Raw genomic sequence first — 22,559 nt, 5'->3', positions numbered from 1 at the left:
AATTGGTTTGCCATTTATAGCAACAGCGGTCATTATCTTGCCCTTAGCATCAATTCTGACTCAAACCGTTTAGAAGAAACAGTATTCTAAATTAGAAGGCTGTATTCAGCCCTAAACCGCTAAGAAGGATACAGACGACCACATTCCTTTCTCACCTGTACTGAACTTGGGGAGTAATAGTGGGCGGAGCCATGACAACATCACAGGCAGACTACATTTGATTAGCATGGGCCTTGTACCAATGGGAATGAAGAACCACTTGGGTCCCGCTGATGTCATGATCCAGCTTATCTAGTCTGGACCAGGATGCTGAGTGTGATCAGGCATGTCCTCTGGTCCCGCCTACGACCTAGAAAGGCAATGTCCCATCTCTGAACTGCTCTGAGCTGCTTCCATCAGTTAACAGTTAACAACAAAAAAAGAAACGTACAGATGCAGGGAAGAAGAGGAAGGTGAAGAAGTAGAAGGACAAGGAGAAGTAATAAGGCCTGTGTCGTGTTTTGGTAATTTCAAAATATCCGACGCAATTGACAGAATTGGAAATCCCTAACTGGGAAGACTCTCCCTGCAAGACCCTCTTAAGACAGAGAGGGGAGAAGGGGGGGAGGGGGGGTATAGCAGAGCAGAAGCCAATCACGACACATTAATTCCCCACTAGGGTATCATTGGCTGCCCGTAACCATGGAAGCCTGGTTTAAATCCATCGACCAATGTTAACAATGACCATTAAATAGAAGGGACAGTGGTACTCTACTTATGCACTGCTATACTTATATGCACTCTGTAAGGTAAGTGACTATTGGACTGGACTTAAGTCCCCTCCCCAAAAAATCCTAAATAAAATAAATAACTGAAAGCATTTATTTTCTCCCCTCTCTGTCTTAAGAGGGTCTTGCAGGGAGAGTCTTCCCAGTTAGGGATTTCCAATTCTGTTAATTGCGTCGGATCGGCTTGGGTCACCATTCATGTATAATAGAAATATTATATTCAAGGTAATTCTGCATATTTAAAGTATGCAGTCCCCACCACCAAAATGGTAGATTCCCATGAAAATACCCCTTAAAAACCCGAAATGGTAGTGCCAGCACTAACTCGCGGAGAGGAATAATGAGGAGGTACCCACTAATTGGCCTTTGTGAACCCATTTTGTATTGAATTGAATGCACTGATTAGTGCACAAAAAAAGAAATAAAAATAAAGATACATTCATTTGACTTTATAATGTGTTGATGACCATATAGCAAAGTACCAGTCCTTGCCTTGCAACACGACGCTGTGACAACCATGGCAAAGTATGACTAATGTCCAGAATGAACCAGGCATTAATCCGGAAAGGTTACTGCCGTTGCTGAACTTGACAGAGACACAAGCCGTACAGAACCTATAAATGGGGCCTTCTGCTGTCCAGACAAAATGAAAAAACAAAGAGACGTGTCAAGTTGTGAACTGACTAATTCACGCTTCTGTTTTCAAGCAACCTACTTTAATTGTGTTTTTAGAAATGGTTTTAATTCTGTAACGGACCAGGGAGGTCAGTGGCTCTTTGTTTGGAGGCTTTGGAGTTCAGGTGCTGCGTCGCAGTGGACCTGTTCTTTACGGATCAGAAAGATCATGACATGCATTTTGTAAGGTAGGCTCTACAAAAATACACAAATGAACTTGAATGAACCGATCCATGTTACACATGTCACTGGTTCATTCAAGTTCATTTGTGTATTTTTGTTAGGCGTCCCGCCACCAATATGCATCCCTGATTCGTTACATCCCTAATAAATAGGTCTCGTAGGCTTATTGACGGAAAAATACAGTTCTGGTGTTCCCTAATGTGACTGGGTGTGGAGTCACGGTATGCTGCGCGTATATTTGTGTTTGTGTGTGTGTCTGTGAGTGTCTGTGTGTGTGTGTAGTTGTGTTGGAGGCCAGGCAGGGAGGATGCGGCTCATTGGTTCCCAGGCCCAGAGATTGTCCCGTCCAACCAAACGGAGGCAGCAACCCGCAGGTGGATTACTTCAAGCCGTCAAGGTCTGTCGGCATGGTGACTGTTGAACTGCCAGTCCAGAACGGGAAGGGTTAAAACAACCACAATAAGAGGCGAAAAGAGTTGACAGTATTTTTAACGTCTAATTCTCTCCTCTCGTCCCTATCCCCATTTCTGCTGCTAAATTGGTATATTATTTTAATGAATGAATGTGACTTTACCCATTTGAATTTGCCTTATATTTAACACACTTGTATATGTGACCTTGTAAAGTGTGTTTGAGTACCTTGAGAAGCATTACATAAATTATTATTCATTATTATTATTAGTGCTGTCAAGTCAACTCAATTGTATTTGTGTAGCACTTAATCACAGTTAGTCTCAAAGGCATTCACAGGCCACATTGTGTGGTACCCCCCCAACCGTAAACCCTCTTAATAACATGAAAAGTCCCCCAAAACCCAGCGGGAAGAAACCTCCAGCAGGCGGCCATAAGAGGGGTCTCTCCTCCGGGGGATGGATGCACAGAAATGAACACCTGTCGTGTTCATTATTTTGTTTTGCCCAATCATATCTGGGTCTCTCCTGCTGTCAGACTCCAGCTGGGGCCTGGAAAACCGGCTCACGCAGCGGAAAATAACTGCTGAGATACAATCCACTTCCTTGCTCCTTTCTTTCTATAATGGTGGAAGAACCATCATCCAACAACACCTATTATTGCCACAACACACACACACACACACACACACACACACACACACACACACACACACACACACACACACACACACACACACACACACACACACACACACACACACACACACACACACACAACCATGCACACACACACACACACACACACACACACACACACAGAGACAAGCACACATGCATACACTCAAGCAAACAAACATACAAACACACATACAACAGACATAGACATACACACACTTACGCACATACACACACACACTCATGCAAACAAACACACACAAACCTTATCACAAACATACACACACCTATGCACATACACACACTTACGCACACGCACAGACACCCACACACACAAAGACCACACTTACGTGCATCCATACACACAATGAACACTTAAGGTACACTTATTAGTACATAGAAGCATCCCCCACCTACTCACTCAAGATTACCCCCTACCCACAATCCTCAACCTCCATCTCTCTGCTCAGAGCTACAAGATACAGCGGTTGTCTCCGTGAGAGTAATTGCGTTCGTGTGAAGTCAAGATGGGCTCAAACAGTGCCGTGTTGGGCGTCCCGGGGGGGGGGAGGGAAACCTCAAAAGCCTCCAGGAGATTAATGGCAGGATCCAGATCAATGACATCACGGCGATGCTTTCAGAACGTGCCTGAGCCCCGCCTCGTCTCTATACAGCCATCAGCCGCCTAATTAAAGAACCATATTTCACCATTAAGTATTTATGCAATGGGCAGTTGTGCTCGTTCCACTGAAAGCCAATTATTAGTAATGGCGCTTAATTGATCACGTGTCGACGGCGAGCACCGACAACGGCTGCTGTGTTTGTCCCCAGTGGTTCTTAATTCCTTTTTTTAAATTGCCGGATGAGGAGAAACAGGGCTTTGCGTCGTCAGCGAGAGGACAGTCGGATATGTTCCCCTGGAGAGGGTAAGGAGTGGCAGTGCTGCCGCTGCCTTCAGCGGGCTGTCCTTCAGACACGCACGTGAACCCAAACACATTGATTAATATGCTAGGGGGGATTAGGGCCATATGTGGTTATTTTTTTTGGACTTCTGAGTGTAAAGTCAGAATTATGGGTGGACTACCGATAAGGAACCAAGGTCAGTGAGAGTCAATTTACGATATACAGGATGGGAACCACACGCTGACCTACGGAAGATATGGTAGAGGATTACGGCCACAGGTGACATTTTCTTTGAGGTCTGAGTTTAAAGTCAGAATTTTGACTCTAAACTCTGACTCTAAAAAAATAATTATAAATCATGTGGCCCAAATCCTGTACCGTAATATTCTATAAATGGAAACCTTTCTTTTTTTTCCTATCAACCTCTGTGAATGAGTAGTTTCACCTGAGGACCTCACTTACTACCGGTCTGTGGCACAACGAAAAGGAGACAGACTCTACGCTCCCTTTAATGTCACAAGTGAATAGCGATGGAATCGGAATGAAGGCCAAATAAATTCTGTTAAAAGTTTCAAATCACCCAGCACAAACTCATGTTTATTTATGTTCATTGAAAACATGAATATTCACTGTTTGTCTTTTATTTGGCTTTGGTTTTGTTTAATTTCATGCGGCTGTGCGTGGTGGCAAGTGGAATCAAGCAATAGAGGGAGAAAGAGAGAGAGAAACAAATGGAGAGGTAGAGAGACCAAGAGAAAAATAGGGAGGAGACAGAGGGAGTCTGCGATAGAAACAGATCGAGAAATATTGAGAGGGAGGTACAGAAAGTTTGAATAGAGAGAGAGCTAGATGCCTAAGTCCCTGGGCCAGTTCAGCCTTGAGGTAGAGAACTAAGGTAAGTGCCCCAGTGCATGCTGGGATAGCAGGCCTTGGCCAAGATGGTAGCTGCATATCATTTTTTGATCACTACTACACCAAAATAAATACATATTTAAGTATTTTTGGCACATTTTTTTTGTAACCCACATTTGCAAAAACAAAAATGTTCCAAAAGTTACAGTTTTTGTCAATTGCTTGAACTCTATAGACACATGCTTCCATCAAAGTAGTAGAACTTGAAATTGTTTTTACTATACCTTAAACACATGTAACCATACCTTAAAAAAAAGCGCTGCTTTGCACTTTAGTTGCAATTGTGCAACACACTTTCTCCTTTCTGTAACACACGCTACTGCACACTCCACACTATTTCATACAAAAGACACTTAGTTCAAAAAATGAAATATCAGTGGACCATTGGGAAAACACATCTATTCAAAATACAAAACACATTGGGTAATTTAAAATACTAAGATACACACCTGAAAACACTTGCTTACAAAATTTAAGACCAGCTACAAAAAGGCCCAAGGGCAATTATGCACGTCCCGGGGCAGCGCGGGGGAAATATATCATTGTGTGCCTCCATAAGCCTTTGAGGGTAACTGCACCATCATGCAAAAATAGGTCCCTACAATACCCAACATATCATCACATTTCTAGATGCACTTCATGATGAGGCTGAACAGGACAGATCAGAGCAGCCCAGGTTTGTTGTTTCCATCGGGCTGTCTTGGTCCGTAACTGGTACACCAACCATAAACAATTAGAAATCGTATACTCGCCATTTCTAAATGCTATAGAAGGTTTTTTTTCGGCTTGTAGATGGCGTGTATATGACCGCCAATGGTCATATACATGTATAAGATCAATCCATGGATGGATTCGGCACACAAGGCGAGGATCCATAAGCCCACCCACGCACAATTGCTGTGTTTTTCTGTGTTTACAGTACAGTAGTGTTTTATTATTTATTTTTATTTTATTTTTGCTTTAACTGAATTTGCTGCACTACAAAGTACCGTACTGCAATGTCCAGTATTGAGTAATTGATTTTTTGGTTGTTGTGAAAACGTGCCTTCTGTGGAACTGAATTAAAACAGTGAATATGAAAGACTGAAGTGTTTCATACAAGGTAGACTATTGTGTTGCTGCTGATCTGAAAGTGTATTCATATGATACCTGTGTATCCTTTTGTCATCAGAGTGACATTTTTACAAAGGATTGTTAAGTTTCAATTCATCATAGATGTGAATGGTATATTTCTCAGTGTTGTGTCTTAATGTGTTCAAGATTTTGCTCAATGTGTTCAAGCAATTGAAAAAAACCTGTAATATTTTCTTCTGCAGTGTTGAGTAAATACAGCATAATAATAATATGATATCATTATATTAAGCCTCTGCTAATATCTAATTCAATGTACAGTGACATTGCTATACTCCTTATTGTACAATTGGAACAATATCACATACGAACCCCCCCCCCCCCCCCCCCCCCACACATACACACACACACAAACCCATCACACACGCATACATGCACATTATTTCTTAAGTATTGTTATTATTCAAACAAACATAATGCACTGAATGTTGTTGAAAGGGAATTCAATTGAATTTGTTGCTACAGTGGACAATCTTTGTCCCCATATGGCACCATGCTGTTCAGCATCGCAAGCTCACTACCCGATAAGCTCATTACTTGGGAAGCTAACTTGCAGTCTCTTTGCATCATCTATGTTTAAGCAGTTCAAGCCCCAGGATAAAGTGTCGCCGTAGCCATGTCATTAACACCCCTCATGAAGATAGAGACATGAAGAGTTTAGCGGGGAATGCGGCAGGGTTTCTTACATCGGCACACATTCCGCCAACTGTTTTTTGGTGATAAATGGGTCTTCGGATTTGAGATTGTTTAAAAAAAGAATAATATACACTATACATTATAACATGCGTGTCTTTTTGTGTGTGTGTGTGTGTGTGTGTCGTGTATGCAATGTGTTGCTTTTGTGTGTATGTGTGTGTTTGTGGACATGTCACTGTGTGTGTATGGTGCGTGTGTGTGTGTGTGTGTGGGTGGGTGCTTGTTTGTGTGTGTGTGGTGTGTGTGTGTGTGTGTGTGTGTGTGTGTGTTTGTGGGCATGCGAGTGTGTGTGCGTGTGCATGCGCGTGCGCGTGTGTGGTGACCAAATAAATCTTTTACAGATCCGTCTTGCCTAGGCGTGTTCATATCGATGGGGGAACGCATTGATTCTGGGTTTTTACACAGCCGTCCTCACAATGGGAATTATGTCTGTGGGATTTCATCGGATTTCAGAGAGGGCTAATCTGTTGTTGGTCCTGGAAAATGTCAATCTGATCCTAAAGCCTCCGCAATTACACAAGCTCGCATTATTTGCATATCAAACAGGGCGGCCGTCCCTGCGGCTCTGGGGAAATGTCACTCTGGATGTACCGCATGTAAGTCCGGCATTTATTCGCTCTCTGACACACGTCCCGTGTCCAAACTGTGTAGGGACGCATCTCCTGGATGACCTGGGTAAACATGTGGTCGTTATGCAATGGCTCTGCTGTTTGACGAGGGTATTTCAGGATGAAAGCTGAGCCATTCATACACTTTAAGTACTAGTACTGGTACGACTCACTCGTACTGGTACATTTGCATTTAAGTACTGGTACTGGGCCACTTTATATATAATTTATAATGTTTATACCGTTTGATTTGTTTGCCCTATTTGTTCTGTTTGTCCTTATTTCAGCATTTACATTAGCAATAATAGTTTGTATTTCTATTGGATTGTATCTTATCCTGTGTGTCCCACTGCTGCTGGCTTTTGTAGCAAAGGAAATTCCCCTCCGGGGGGATTGATAAAGTTGTTATCCATCTATCTATCTATCATTAAAGTGTACCGTGCTACAACCGCATCCCCCACCCACTGCTCCTTCCTCCCGCTGGGAGACGAAGACCTGTGGTGGGAGTATACATGCAGAGGATGCGCGGCGGTCACGCCCTCCTTCTGTGAGTCTCCATCTAACCGGCCTGTCTCACTCACTTAAGCCTGAGCCAAGAAGCTGGCCATGCTGCCTTCCTATGACCTAACAGTCCACGGAGCCTATAGTTCCTTCTATTATGTATGTTCTCTCCCATCAGATCCTTAACAGATAAATATAGCAGCGTACATTCAACATAGTACATATATACCCAACAGGGGTTTACTGGGATTCGCTGAAGCGAATGCTCTTATTTTGAAGGCATTAGTTGACGTGGATTTGCCCGGAACAGCCAGCATTGCTCTTAATTACCAACAGTGGCTAGCAGGCTAATTGGTCAGCAATCCATCAAGTGTTCTAGTCATTGTTGTTCGGACAATGGCTCCAGTTAATCATATCATTCTCATAAGAAGATCATGTTAATTGCAATAACAACATCTCCGTTCAATTGCATTGATTGCGGAACACAAACACACACACACACACACACGCACGCACGCACACGCACACACACACACACACACACACACACACACACACACACACTCACACAATTGCATGGTGGAGAATACTCTTGACCTTAGCCCAGTTGGCAAACGAGAGTGGGAGAGTCTGATATTCATTGTGGATCATATTTGGTAGAGAGAGCTTTCTGTTGTCAATGTCCATACAGCCCTATCAGGGAAATACCATCCTGTCATTAATGAGGTGTGACAGGGTGAAGCTGTGACACAGTGAAGTTGTGAAATGGTGACTAATTTCTGCATTAGCACCCATCAAAGAAAAACAGCTTGTTAGTTCTGAGCCTCAGCTGTCACAACGCGTCAGAAACTACTTTTTTTATAGACGAAATACAATATTCATAAGGTGTTCGGGTCTGTGGGACCCGTTTTCAGTTTTTAGCTTTATAAAAGTGATACAAATAATTATTTTTTTGAACTAAGATTCATTGGCTTTGGCTCATTTTCTGTGAGGAACCTAAATCAGAAAACATTTTCAAGGACCCCCCCCTGTATACCCCCCCATCACATTTATATTACACACAGGGTGTTCGGGTGTTCGGGTTCGAGCACCCAACACTATCTACACCCATATTCCCACACATTTCACCCTCTGTCTTGCGGGAACCAAGCTTGGGGATCTGACACTATAAAAAATCTCTGTCAGCGTGGTTCAATACCACAACTGATCAAGATGGCAAAGCAATTCTCTGTTCAGACTGCCTTACAGTTGATATTTGAAGAGACAGAGGGTTTTGATGGTGATGCTGAGGAAACAGTTTCAGAAAGTGAGGATAACATTTCTGAAAATTCAGAGTCTGACACTGAGTTTGAAGAGGAGGATCAGCATCAGCCAGCTCCGAAACATAAAAGACAAATACACAATATACATAATACATAATAATATAAAACACAATATACATGCAACCAGTGCAAAAAATACATATGCAATACACACACAGTGAGACTCTGCCCCTCATGTGTGGTATAGACTGATATACGTATAATGGCTGTGTTCAAAGGCTTTAATGTGTTGTTCAGACAGATGTTATTGAGTATGTTTCAATTTCTAATGATGTTGATAATTTCCCAGTTATGCCTGTTTTATGATGCATTTCCTTATTTTATTACATGCTAATACGAAAATAAACAAAAACGAGTGGCACCTCTATTCATAAATGTGATTTAACAAAGGTAAAGGGAACAAATTGAACATATGTGTTGTTTATATTACTTGCAATTGGGTTGAAGTAACCATTTAGTGAGTATTAAAAAAAAAAAGTTAGATTATGTTGATTTAAAAGGCCTAAAATGCAATGGGTCCACCAGACCGAGCAGCACCTCCTGTGTAACAAAAAAACGAACACCCTATGAGGTTTAAACATGGAAGACATGACTTGTGGTTGGTTTATTAGGTCACTTGATGAAAACATTAAAAAATGCTTAAATTTGTAATGTTTCTATTAAATAGTAATGCGTCGATTTTATTCAGCAAAAGAAAATGATCCTCTTTATTTCGAATTGAATCTTTAATACTGCTTCTGCTAAATTTTTTACATAATTATACAAGCTAATCAGATTTTAATCAGATCTTGCCCTAATCCAGTTCAACATTAATATCATTGTACTTATCAATAACAAATTCCAATACAGCGGCCAATGAGAGAAGAAGTTACCAATTAAGAAATATCCACAATCAAGTTTCCCTATGTGCTTCAAAACCTATAGGAATTATTTGTATTCATAAATCGCAACAGCAACATATGTTGTGCGTGTCTGTGTGTGTGTGCATGTGCAAGGTTGGTGTGTGTAATACATTCCCCAAATGCCGGTTTGTTTTGGGAACCCACACAGCGTATGGAGTGCAGGATTCATTTGCATAGACAAACAACACTCAGCTGTGAGGAAGTATATGAGGAGATAATGACCGCTAAGTTCGAACTAGTCCTCTAAACGTAAATACACTTTTTCAGTGAATACATCCATCTTCTGCATGCACTTATTCTCGTGTAATACCGGGCAGCAGAAAAGCCTCCAAGAGTAAGGCATGGATTAAAACGGTCTTCCCTTACAAGGACTATGTGCCACTTGTTTTCGTGCAAATATACACACACACACACACACACACACACACACACACACACACACACACACACACACACACACACACACACACACACACACACACACACACACACACACACACACACACACACACACAAATGACACATACTACACATGCTACACCCTGGCTGCGTGCAGATATGGGTAGTAATGGACCGTTTTGTGACCGTTAATTACTCTGGTCAAATTAGCGATTACAACATTGTAATCAATTCATAAACGGCGTTGGATCACATCTTTTCTTGAAAGGCCTGACAAAGGAATGATCCGACTCTATTTCCAGAGGTGAATGTGTGGGTTTGTCTTTCTGTTGCCTGTTAAAGTAACAGAGCTGAGCTTTGTTTGTAGCGTCCCCCTCAGATCATAAACTTGAAGACTATTATTTGACTTGTTCATAAATGAATGACAGAAATTGCCCTCTAGTCATTCTAAAAAAGGATAGCTTTATTCTAACTGACTTACAAAAGGTTAACATACGCGAGGCACACTAAAAGTATTTATATAAAACTTCTATAAAATAAACAAACAATTATTTACATAAAACCTATACTTGATTTTCTGTTTCGACCTCAAAATTGTGTCAATCATATTCCAACCCCTTTATAATAGATCTGCGTATAGACTTGAGTTATTGACATCAAACCTCTTATAGCTTTATACATTAGAAAATATATCAATGATGGATTTTTTTTGTTTTGTTTTTTTAAGATCTATTTTTGCATTTTAATGCTTTATCATAGAGTGAGCTGGAGAGGAAGGCATGGGAGATAGAGGGGAGGACATGCAGTAAATGACCACGGGCAGGACTCGAACCCGGGTCGCTGTGTTCAGGACTGAGCCTATGTGGTACGCGCTCTACGCGGTGAGCCACCGGCACGCACCCATGATGAAGGTTTTCTTGCCAAATAAACCATAAAATGTTGAGTTTTGTTCGGTGGATTTGAATCTATTAACTATTATTTTAACATCTAACGTGTGATTCAAAAGCATCACTCCGTCTCCTACTAATCTAGTACCTGAAATGAATGAATCATTGTTGGATTTATCTATTTTAAATGAACCGATACAAACACCTACATCGATTGCTACTAGGTGGGTTACATTCTGGTGAGGGCTCTCGCGTATTTGCTGGTGCTCGTAACTTTATGAAGATTGGCGGAATCAGTGCAGCCGAATAGAGAAGTTCATTTTCGCCTGCTTCACGCCATAACACCTCAAATTATGATGCTAGATAGACACGGTAGCGCCATCATTTTATCCTGATGTGGTGAAAATGGTCCCTTCCCATCACAGCCTCCCTCCCTCTCTCAGACGGCCCCCCGTCCCCGGAGGGCTATAACCCGCCATCAACAACAGTGATTTCTGATGTCGGATGAGGTTTTTTTTCTTTCTCGTGACGTACCGCCGGGGCTCGGCTGAGGCAAGTGAAACCTTTCAATTTCCGAGGGGTCTCGACCAACCCTGTAATCATTCCCTCATACACCACCACCTTCAGCCAGGGAGAAATGAGTCCCCAGCCAGGTGTGGTCCCCCAAAGGTTTCTCCACTTTGTGTGAAAAAAAGAGCGATGATTCTGGTGCTAATTACAGCCCCGCAGTTCTGGGTGAGGACTGGAGACCGTTGGAGGGTGTGTGGGCATCAACAGTGACATTCACCAAATTAGTGTGTGCGTGTGCGTGTGTGTGTGTGTGTGTGCGTGTGGTTGTGTGTGTGCGCGCGTGTGTGTGTGTATGTGTATGTTTGTGTGTGTGTGTGTGTGTGTGTGTGTGTGTGTGTGTGTGTGTGTGCGTGTGCGTGTGCGTGTGTGTGTGTGTGTGCGTGCGTGTTTGCGTGTGTGAGTGTGTGTGTGTGCGTGTGTTAGTGTGCTGCCCCTCAGCAACAATCGGTCGCCTTGGGCCATCAATCTACCCTGTTTTGTCGTTGTGGCAACATGACATGTCACGCAGGGATCACTTTCTTGGATTGTCTGGAATGAAAGGCTGTGGTAAAAATCACAGGAAGAAATCGCTGGACCTCTGGGTTAAGCTGTAGGAAGCAATGGTTAAAAGCAGTGTTTTTCCCAACCACTTTTCATCTGTTGTACCGTGCTGTAGTACTGAGAACTGAAAAAAATAGAACCTAAAATCCGAGCAGTGTAGTTGAAGTGCCCCTTCATACACACCGGGCCACGCATGCTTTCCCTGGGACTAACATTAAACTATTATCATTTGGAGGCATCATTATTATGTTTGTAGTGTGTTTTAAATGGAAGAGGCTCAGGGGTCTTATTCTACTCCTGCTCTTAAATCAGCATATACTTCTGTTTAACTAAATAATAAAATAGTCGTATTTCACATCGTTAAAAGCATTACAAATTAAAAACCAAATCTTTACGAGGACCCCCTGGAACCATGGTGGGATCCACTGGTGAAGACCCTCCATGGGTCAGAGATGGATGTGTGTAGGAGTATGTGGCTGTTTGTTTGTGAGACGAGAGTAAAGCTCTTAAAAAGCTAGCCATGGGCCTCATTAGGTAAATAATTTAATCAACCGGTGGGGAAAGAAACACAATAATCCAAACAACCTGCTTATGGGCTTTGTAGGTTTTATCATTAATTGTTTTTGTATTAATTTAAATAGATCCATTGTAAGGAACACGTGTCTTTTGGTTTTATTAATTTGTATGATTATAAGAGCAAGATCTGTAATTATTGAGTCCTTTGAGCCTGTTCTCCTCGTGAGTAGCGGTTTAAATATGACTTCCCATTTGCATAGCGGTTCAATGTGAACATAAGGTTAACCATGAGATAATACGAGTCCCTTATGCATGTCCCCAGACCCCTTACTACCCAGGTAATTGTTCTGCTTTTGTGTTTTGGTTAGACTCTTAAATTAACCTCCTATTCTTAGATCCAAATCAACTCGTGCATTAGCTGGAGGGTTTTGTGTGTGGTAGTGTGTGTGCATGTGCGTGCGTGCGTGCGTGCGTGCGTGTGTGTGTGTGTGTGTCTGAAAACCACACCAAGGTCACAGATTGGACGACAAGGGCAAACACAGGAAAGCGTCGATACCGGGGAGGAAACTGAATGCGTCTGAACCACAGCGCACACGCACATGCGTGCGTACGTACAAACTCACACACACTGTGACACACACACTGTCACACCCACGCACACACACCCACATACGCACGCACACAAACACACACAGTCAGACACACTGTCCCACACAAATAGACACACTGTCATAGTCGGCCACACACGCTGACACACACACACACTGTCACACACACACACACACACACCCACACAAACACTGTCGCACACACACACACACACAAACTCTGACACACACACTCAATGTCACACATAGACACACACACACACACACGCACACGCAGACGCCTACCTGCAGTGTCGATGCACTCCTGCTCTGGTCTCGATGATGGAGCATTCCCCGTCGTTCAGACAGAAGGCCAGGTCCTTGTCCTCCACGCACGGCTTGAACACCTCGGAGCGCAGGCTGGGCAGGGTCGGGGCCACGGCTGCACCAGAGAGGGAGAGAGAGCTTTTCATTAGGGTCGGACACTAAAACACAACCCAGCTATACAAGTTATACCTGGTCATTAGGGGAACCCAGCCTGGGAAGTGATAGGGGGAACTCAAAGCAAGAGGGACAGCATTGGATCAGATGAACAGACCGGCAAGGAAGACATCTTGAGGACTAGTCGCTCGGACGATGAAAGAGGGCCCCCTTTATGTATTGAATGTGTGTTTATGGGCTGGGTGCCTTACCTTATTGGAAATGAAGAGAGAAAAGTAGCCTAGCACCCCAGTTTGGAATCAAAGCTGAGTGTGATTGTTAAATGTGGTCATTGTCGGTCACAACGCATAGGAAGCAAAGGCATGAAAGTGCTAAAGCAGGATCTACGGTCTTTATTCAGCCGGTGGGCCACAAAAGGAACAGGGCTGGGCATTACAACGTTCCATCAAACCTAATAATGACAGATCCTCCACTAGAAAGAGACAAACACTAGGAACACACAATAGAGGAAGAGCTCAGCTGCAAGCTGAACTATTGAGCTGAATTACCTCCAGAGTACATCGAAGACTTATTTAGTCTGAGCTTCTCCTGAGAAGCATTCCCAAGGCGAAACCACTCGGCTGAGAGGTTGTTCACATAATCCACCCACGGGGGCAGCCAATCACACTCATTAGACTGAATTAGGGTGGGACCGGCCTCCACCACCTGCAGCCAAGGCTTCCCATTGGCTCCAGATTGTGTCAGTTTACCTTTTATCAGAGCCATGGAATGACGTAGATGCTCAATAGATGGCCAAAAAGATTGATTCTTACACGTTCTTGTTGCTTCATGAAAGGTCATTGTAAAGAGCTTTAATTTGTGCATCACTTTGCTTATCTAACACAAAAGAGGGATATTTTCTAACAAGTAAACAGAATGCTAATTTTTTTGGAGCATTGCAAACAGACCTGCTTGCCAGTAGACTTTTACATTATATAAGTATGGTATAATGATATAACTGGCTAAAATGAGAAGATAAGATTGAAGGGTTGAAAAGTTAGCCAACATTGTTCTGCTTCAGCATCAAGTAGGCAGAATAGTCTAAAGAAGTAAATCCACCAAGACAGAGTCATACAGGCTCAAAGGCTCTGAATCCAACAACAGCAGCCATGCATATCAAACTCAATGTTCAATGTGTTGCCATGGAAAGGCTCTTGTGGGAAGTCTATTAAATGTACGACCTCCAGTGACAAAGCATTCCACCTACTACAAAAAACATCACATCATCTCAAGGTTCAAAAGGTTCGGCCTAAATTGAGGTGTATTAACCAATGCGCATAACTGAGAACCGGAGTAGATATCAAATTGTACCCAATTTGCTCAGTCTCTAGTAAGCTGGTCTGGTCCATTACAGGAGGATAAAGGGTGACACAGGGGTTTTAGAATTAGCTAAGTCCTACAAGGCTGTGAGGTAACGCTATACGACTTAAACAATTACACACCTCATTTAAGGAAACATGACTAGAATAGCATGAGTAGAATAAGTCATTTACAAGAGTAGTGGTATTAATGTCATAAGAGAAGTAGTTTCACTTCATCCCTCTCGTGCCTGAGCTGACTCAATTACTAAAGAAGCGGCTGTGTAACACAATGAACGGAAATAGGCATTTATATGGCAAAATCAGCACAGAACGCTATTCCCATATTAATATACAATTAACATAACAAAAGAGAACGAAACCCTATAGATCGACATGTACTGGCCTAACCATAACTACAATCGGAAATCAAGCATAATAACCTATCAAGTATGTTATGACCGCTGTGATGTGTAAAGGGAATCTCCTATGTTAGTAAAGCCAAACATATGCAGTAGAGATCTATTCTATGTCATTCTATTCTAATACAACGTTGCTCCAAAGTTGGATGAAAATTAATGTTAAGTTCAGATGGATTTTAGGCTGTCTGGGACGTTGAATCTGATTGCGATGCTCACGACAGGACACGGGCGCGACCTACACAAGGTAATTGTGTTTGTTTTTTAGGCCCAAGCGTTCAGTAACTCAGAGTTGTAATTCCTAATCTGTATGCACAATAAGCAACGGACGTATTGACCCTATGATTGAAGCTTTCATAAACACAAACATCAATAGTGCTTCAATGTCTCGGTCTATGCTCATTGATCCATCGCGTCCTTGGACTCAGCCACGACCATGGTTTGATTCTATCACGTCGGGCCGCACCGACCGCTCAGAGAATAGAGGCAGGAAGTTTTGCTTCCCTTTCTGAAGACAAGGTTTAAAATCTTCTACGCTAGTGAGCAGAAGCAATCGAAACCGTCACAAAAGACTATCATGACAAACAGCATGAGGTAACGACATGAGGATTTTCAATAGATGCCTTGTTATTGGGTCATAGCGAGGGGTAGGCACAGCACTCGATCTCCTCGTCCATTCAACATGCAGACATTTCCAGAACATCTTCATGATAGTAACATTGTGGTTTATTTGTCATCATCTCTCCCATCCATAAAAACAGCCATGCATCTCACAATAGTGTGCAATAGCTTGAAACTCTTCGTCATTGTTCTATTGTAGAAGCGACGATGTGATTGACACCGGTAGGTATCATGTTATCAAGACTGTAACAGGGTCCATTGCTTCACACCACCTAGGTGGCAGCCACGCTCCACCTAGAGGACTCTAACCGGGCTCCTCCGGGACACAGGGTGGGGGTGTTGAACGGCGGTTTATTGTACGGTTAGGCCCCGGAGGCGTCGGCGGACGAGGCCACGGCAGGGCCGTCTGGACGGGCTGGCAGAGGCGCGACAGCTGGGCGGCGATGAGGGGTGGGAATCTCTTGGCACCTCACGATTCGATTCGATTCCGATTATGAGGTCAACGATTTGATTCTGAAGCGATTATCGATCGCATGTACACAAAAAAAACTGTTTTTTTGTGTACATTTCCATGCGTGATTTTCAAAAATATATATATATACATCTGGGTTTGCTACTCAGAGTTTGCTAATCACTTCCTACTTTTGTGATGATCATTAAAGACATCAACAGGTGAATTAACTTGTCTAATATTTCATAAGAGAGAAAGCTTTTGTCACAAATATGACTTTCTATGAACAATGCAATAATCAATGCAGCTTGCATTATAACACAATGCAAAAAATAGGGTTCAGTTTTATTTTATTTCTAATCTTTCTTTTCTATGTCATTAAAGGAAAAGCTGCTCTTGAATTAGAAGGGGTTCTTGTGTCTGGCTTTGAGTTTGTGTGCATGCTATACGTATTCTGAATCGCAATTGTGTCAAGACAAATCAGATTGGCCAATACACACTGAAGATAAATTCAATAATTTTAAAATTACAAAAATTATCCCTCTCTGGCGAACAGAATGTTGCAGCAGGCAACATTTTTTTTTAATTTTTCAGCATTTTTAATTTTTCAGCACGATACGCTGGTGCCAAATATTGATATTATATTTTTATATTTTTAAAAGATATATGCATATATATATATTTTTAAGAATTTATTTAGCATTTTTATGCTTTATTCCTGAAGTTTTACAGTAAATATCGCCCCAAATATCGATATTTAAATAAAAAAAATAAAGCACATAAACGAAGGAAACTTGAACGGAAGTTTACTAACCAAAGATTAGTAACTGAAAAACTCAGTTTGGACCATGAATAATGACCAGCACTTTACCTTTTCAAAGTAATTTTGTATTCATCGTTAGACATATATCGTGATGCATCGTTATAGGATTGACTAACAATATATTGATCATTGCATAATCGGTGTAACGGGTTATTATCGGTATGGAGGTTCATGCATTGTGTATCGCATCGTGAGTTACCCTGTGATTCCCACCCCTGGGGAAAGGCCTGGTGTTGGGTGGCAGCTGTCTATCGCTGCTGCTGGGGGCCAGTGCGTCCTCAGACAGCCGTTCTTGGTCCACAGTGCTTTGGAGAGGCCCCACATTGGGCAGCAGTGCAACAAGGTCCTTTGCTACACACCACCTAGGTGGCTGCCTCACTCCACCTAGATGACTTTTAGTGGGCTCCTCTAGAGACAATGACCCAGGGTGGTGCAGTTGATAGCCGGTTTATTACAGTACAGTTTACAGGTAATGATACATGGGATGGTGCTCCATGCTGCCATGCGGGGGATCTCTCCCTGAGTGTGTGTGGAGATGGCTTGTCTAACCTGTTGCACACCGATTACTCAATGGACAGCCAGTGTGCGGCCTCATTCAGCCCCAGCGTCCAATCAGACCTGGGCAGGTGAGGCAGCTTAAACCAGCCGTCACCTCCACACACTCCACGATGACATCCTCATTTCACCACCAACTGGCTGCAAAATAGTCATCTCCAATGTCAACCGCCCCACATAAACACACGCAGCACGAATTCTGAATGCACATACAAACAATGCAATGAACCATATTGACGATATTGATATTGATTCATTCCCTATAACCTAGCTTTGCCAGTTTCCGTAGGTAAGGTAAGTTCAAATCTTCTAACTCTGACTGTGACACAATGTCAATTATATTGCCAACTGAATCAAAACTAGATAATAACTAGCCTGAACATCAACAGTGCTGCTGTTTTTAATGGGGCTCTGCTGCGTGTAGTTCCCAATGTTTGGATCTATTGAGGGTCTCAATGATCCTCCATTGCTCTGAAATAATTGGCTTGATGGCGTGAACGAGAATGACACTACTCTCTCTCTCTATGGCTCTGCTATTTTCCACCCCTGTATCTTCAAACCACAGCTGTAGATATGATATTTTTAATACTATGACCATTAGCCAGTAGCCTAAAATCCGCTCTGTCTACTCCACTACTGTGGATTTACTGGCTAGATTATGCTTAATACTGCTAAGCTTGTTCGTTCGTATTTCAGTCTAAGTTATTTTGGTGGATCTAAATTCCCTGAACCCATTGCCCTCCAAGAGTGGGTCCTTTGTGTGTGGCTCTTTCCTGTGGTGTGTTCCTTTACCCAATAACACTTTAGAAGTTGTACTTTCCTGTGTATGAGTGCACATAGGGTTACGGATTGTCAGGATCTTTCAAATATGGCGCTTTGAGGTTGCCACTGTGATAAAGGATAATAAGAAAGAGAGTACCTCTTTTACTATTTACGCCAATTTATTTGAATAACGGCAGGGGGATTATAAGGGAGCATAACATGGGGCGATGAGCTAGCCAAGGGTAGTGCACAAACACTGAACAGTTTAACTTCAGCAGCTGTGGTACATTATGAAATAAAGACACACATCTCGAGAGGGAAAACTATTTCAGTGTGGAGGTTTGTGGCTTAATCCTCTTGTCCAACGGGAAACACTGTAAAAGCTTGGGCGTAGAGAGGAAGGGTCCGTCCGATGAAGGCTAATGGAGCGGGGTGTGCAACGAGCTCGGAGAGCCGAGAGGAACATGGAACACGATACGCTCGACAGGCTAAGGGCCGCGCCAATAATTAGTGTTTATTTTCCTATTTGCTCTTTGTTGTGTGTGCTTTTCTTTCTTAAGGCGGAATAAACACCTATACTTGCTTCTTTTTAGTCTCCATCTATTGCCGTCCGCGACACTATGATAATGAAGCACTCCATAATCTTGTTTCGATGGATTTTCCCTTTGGACAGCCAATCAAGAGGTTGGTTCCTCAACTGAACCAAGCGATTAACTTGTTAGCCCCTCCTACGCCAGCCTATTAACGCCTGGGAGTTTGTATCCCAAAAGAATGCCTTGTTGGCGGAGGGAGGTGTTTGACAGTTTGATTCTCCTCTGTGGCTGAACGGACATTACACTCACACAGGGGGGCGTCGTCAGGGCCCTCGAGGCCCCTAACATATTTTCATTTTATTTGATTAATTTCTTATTTTACAATCAACATCTAAACAAAATTGCTTCTGAGAAAATGAACTCTTCAAAACAGTCTATTCATTTGTGTTGGAACGTGACGGGTTAAATGAAAGCAGCCTCTTTGTCAGCCAATCAGAATGCTGCTGACTCTGCAGGTGTTGGGAAGGAAAATGCTGTGCAGCTCTGTGATTGGTGGACCCTCTTCAATTTCACAGAGGTCGAATAAAAGTAATTCAATGAGACTTATTTGAAATTACAGTAAAATTGACCAATCCTATCTTCCCCCTAAATTGCTGGGCTTTGTTATCGCTAACTTTATGACAAGTTTACCCGCTGTGAAAGACACAAATCCAAACATAACCGCAAACAGTGATTAACGGGGTCCGAGCAAAATTAAAAGTCAAGAACACACTAATGGAAGATATATAATTATAACATATAATTGTCATATTTAAGGAAAGATGTTCCATTTATAAACCTGAACTGCAGCCTCATTCACATGGTCAAAATGTCTATTGATAAGCACACAACATCCAGAAAACTCAAAGCACACAATTCACGAGAGAATTAAGGGCTTTCTTAAAAGAGTACAGATCTGAAAATTTGCACTGTTAATGGTAGCTACCTAACAATAGCCGTATGGTAGTTATACAATAACAAAATGGTCATATAGGCAAAATAGGTTGAGACTGTGGACGTTTGGCTTTCTATGAAATTGTGGGAAAAGTAAACATTTTTAGAGCAGAAGACCAGGGTGAAAAAGACGCATCTGATTTTAGAGATTATTTTGATGAAAGAATTTTGAGTCCAGGTCAATCTCGTAAGAGAAATAAGGCTAGTTCATATTTTTTTAAAATAGCGCCACCTTTGGGTGCAGTATCACAATTTGGGTTTATTAGTAGTGGGGGGCATTGGTATCTACTTAAAGGTTGGGTATGGGATTTGCGAAACGCCAGCAGATTTTGAAAATACACAACTCAAATGGTCCTACCCCCTCTCCTTCAACGCTGACTCTGACTCCACCCATTCCAAGTACCTGGACGCGCAATCATGCACGAGCGCGAACACAGATGCGCGAGAGCGAGCCAGGCTAGCGTAGGTTTTCGTTAAACAACATGGCGAATGGAATTGTCTTCTATGGCGACACATTAGTGCCATAATTCACTAATGTGATAAAAGATGCATTCGGGCGTATTATATTATTCCACACGCGTAGATATTAACTGCGAGCGCGCAAATGATCTCTGCGCGCGCACAAATTACCTCTGCGCGTGCAAAACAGCCTCTCGCGCGCGCAAATTACCCCAGCGCGCGCAAAACAGCCTCTCGCGCGTAACAGCCTCTCGCGAAAGATGTTTTTACACTCGCTCGAATTTAATTTTGGCACTATGGGGGAGGGAACCAAGGCAGGGCGGGCTTTCCTATGATTGGCCGTTTCTGAAGCGCGATATTTGATTGACAGCCCTCCTCAGCCTTCCTCTCATTCAATTCTGAATTGTACAGTAAATGGCTGAAACGATAGTTACGTATTGTAACTCTAGATTCTATGAGTATATAGGCACAGCCTTTTAAGGCTATTGCTGGGTTATCCCTAGGCGTGAGCCGTAGCACTGAAAAATGTGTAATCCCCGACCACCAACAGCGTGGGCCTCAATTACGTCCGAGTGCGGCGTGCCTCAACGACGTCCGCATTTCGCAGATAGAGTCGGGCGCCGGCGGACGTTCTGCTCCCAATGAACAGCTTTTCTTCAGCTATTTAAAGGACAATGAGGCCGACACTTAAAAGGCTGCGCCTATACTCATAGAATCTGGAGTTACAATACGTAACTATCGTTTCAGCCATTTACTGAACAATTCATTTACTGAACAATTCAGATTCCCTCCCCCATAGTGCCAAAATTAAATTCGAGCGAGCATAAAAACATCTTTCGCGAGAGGCTGTTACGCGCGAGAGGCTGTTTTGCGCGCGCTGGGGTAATTTGCGCGCGCGAGAGGCTGTTTTGCACGCGCAGAGGTAATTTGTGCGCGCGCAGAGATCATTTGCGCGCTCGCAGTTAATATCTACGCGTGTGGAATAATATAATACGCCCGAATGCATCTTTTATCACATTAGTGAATTATGGCACTAATGTGTCGCCACAGGCTAGGTCCAAATGTGGATTAACTAGTTCCAGTAGCTACCGCAGGATAACAACAAACAGGAGCTTGCTCTGGGTCACGAGCTCTGGGTCACGAGTACTGCACGAACGGGTCGCGCGCGGGGCGCGGGGGAGGGGGAGTGCAGTACGACCGTTTGATTGACATACTTACTGTCCAATGCAACTCGGTGGCTCTGGAAATCATTGGCTGGAGTTTTTCGAGCCCTGCCCGTTCCACAGATGATTGACTTATTTAATTTTCCTGTCAGTACTTCTAACTCAGTGGCTGTAAGTGGGTTATGATAAGGATTTCAAGTAATTTTGCAAAAATGGCCAAAAAAGCGAATTCCATACCCAACCTTTAATAATAGTTGTATGTTTTTTTATACAATAACAAAATGGTCATATAAGAAAAATGGGCTAACTGCTCAAACTTATTGGCCAATATTTCTCAAATCGAACTAAGTAAAACAAATTCTATTCGATGATTTTTGTGAGGCTTTGTATAAAGATTTTACGTGCTGATTTTGGTGAATGTTTTACTATTTTTGTAGCCTGTGAATCTTTTTATCATGTTTAGCTTAATATGAAATTGTGGTAAAAGCATACAATTGTAGGGCATAAGAGCCCCAGGGTTTTATAAATGCGTCTAAATGATTCTAGAGTTTGAGTCCAGGTCAATCTGGTGAGGAGAAATAAGCCTAATTCATGATTTTTTGAACAGCGCAACCTTTGGGTGCAGTACCACAAATTTTGGTTTATGGGTAAAGGGGGTTATTGTTAACAATACCTGAACATTTCAAGAGTTTTCGACTTACGGTATAGGCTGCAGTTAGCCTGGCACTGCCCACCTACCTACTTCCGCTCAATTTTCATTTCACTTCAGTACTAGGTCTGGTTCTGTTTAATATGAATGCGTTCCATGGAAACCA

At 42.7% G+C, this 22,559-nt stretch overlaps 1 protein-coding gene across 1 annotated transcript in view; it reads right to left on the bottom strand.

The window, feature by feature from the left end:
• Window positions 1-22,559, bottom strand: part of nrg3b (neuregulin 3b) — a 203,933-nt gene that overhangs the window by 70,612 nt on the left and 110,762 nt on the right. Inside the window, exon 3 of the mRNA XM_056577724.1 lies at window positions 13,494-13,629. Within this exon, the coding sequence (XP_056433699.1) occupies window positions 13,494-13,629 (136 nt within the window). The remainder of the gene's footprint in view (window positions 1-13,493; window positions 13,630-22,559) is intronic.

Source organism: Gadus chalcogrammus, chromosome 18, assembly GCF_026213295.1.
Source record: "Gadus chalcogrammus isolate NIFS_2021 chromosome 18, NIFS_Gcha_1.0, whole genome shotgun sequence".
Taxonomy (NCBI): Eukaryota; Metazoa; Chordata; class Actinopteri; order Gadiformes; family Gadidae; genus Gadus; species Gadus chalcogrammus.
The sequence above is the reverse complement of the archived record's forward strand: the minus strand, read 5'-3'. Positions and strand labels throughout refer to the sequence as shown.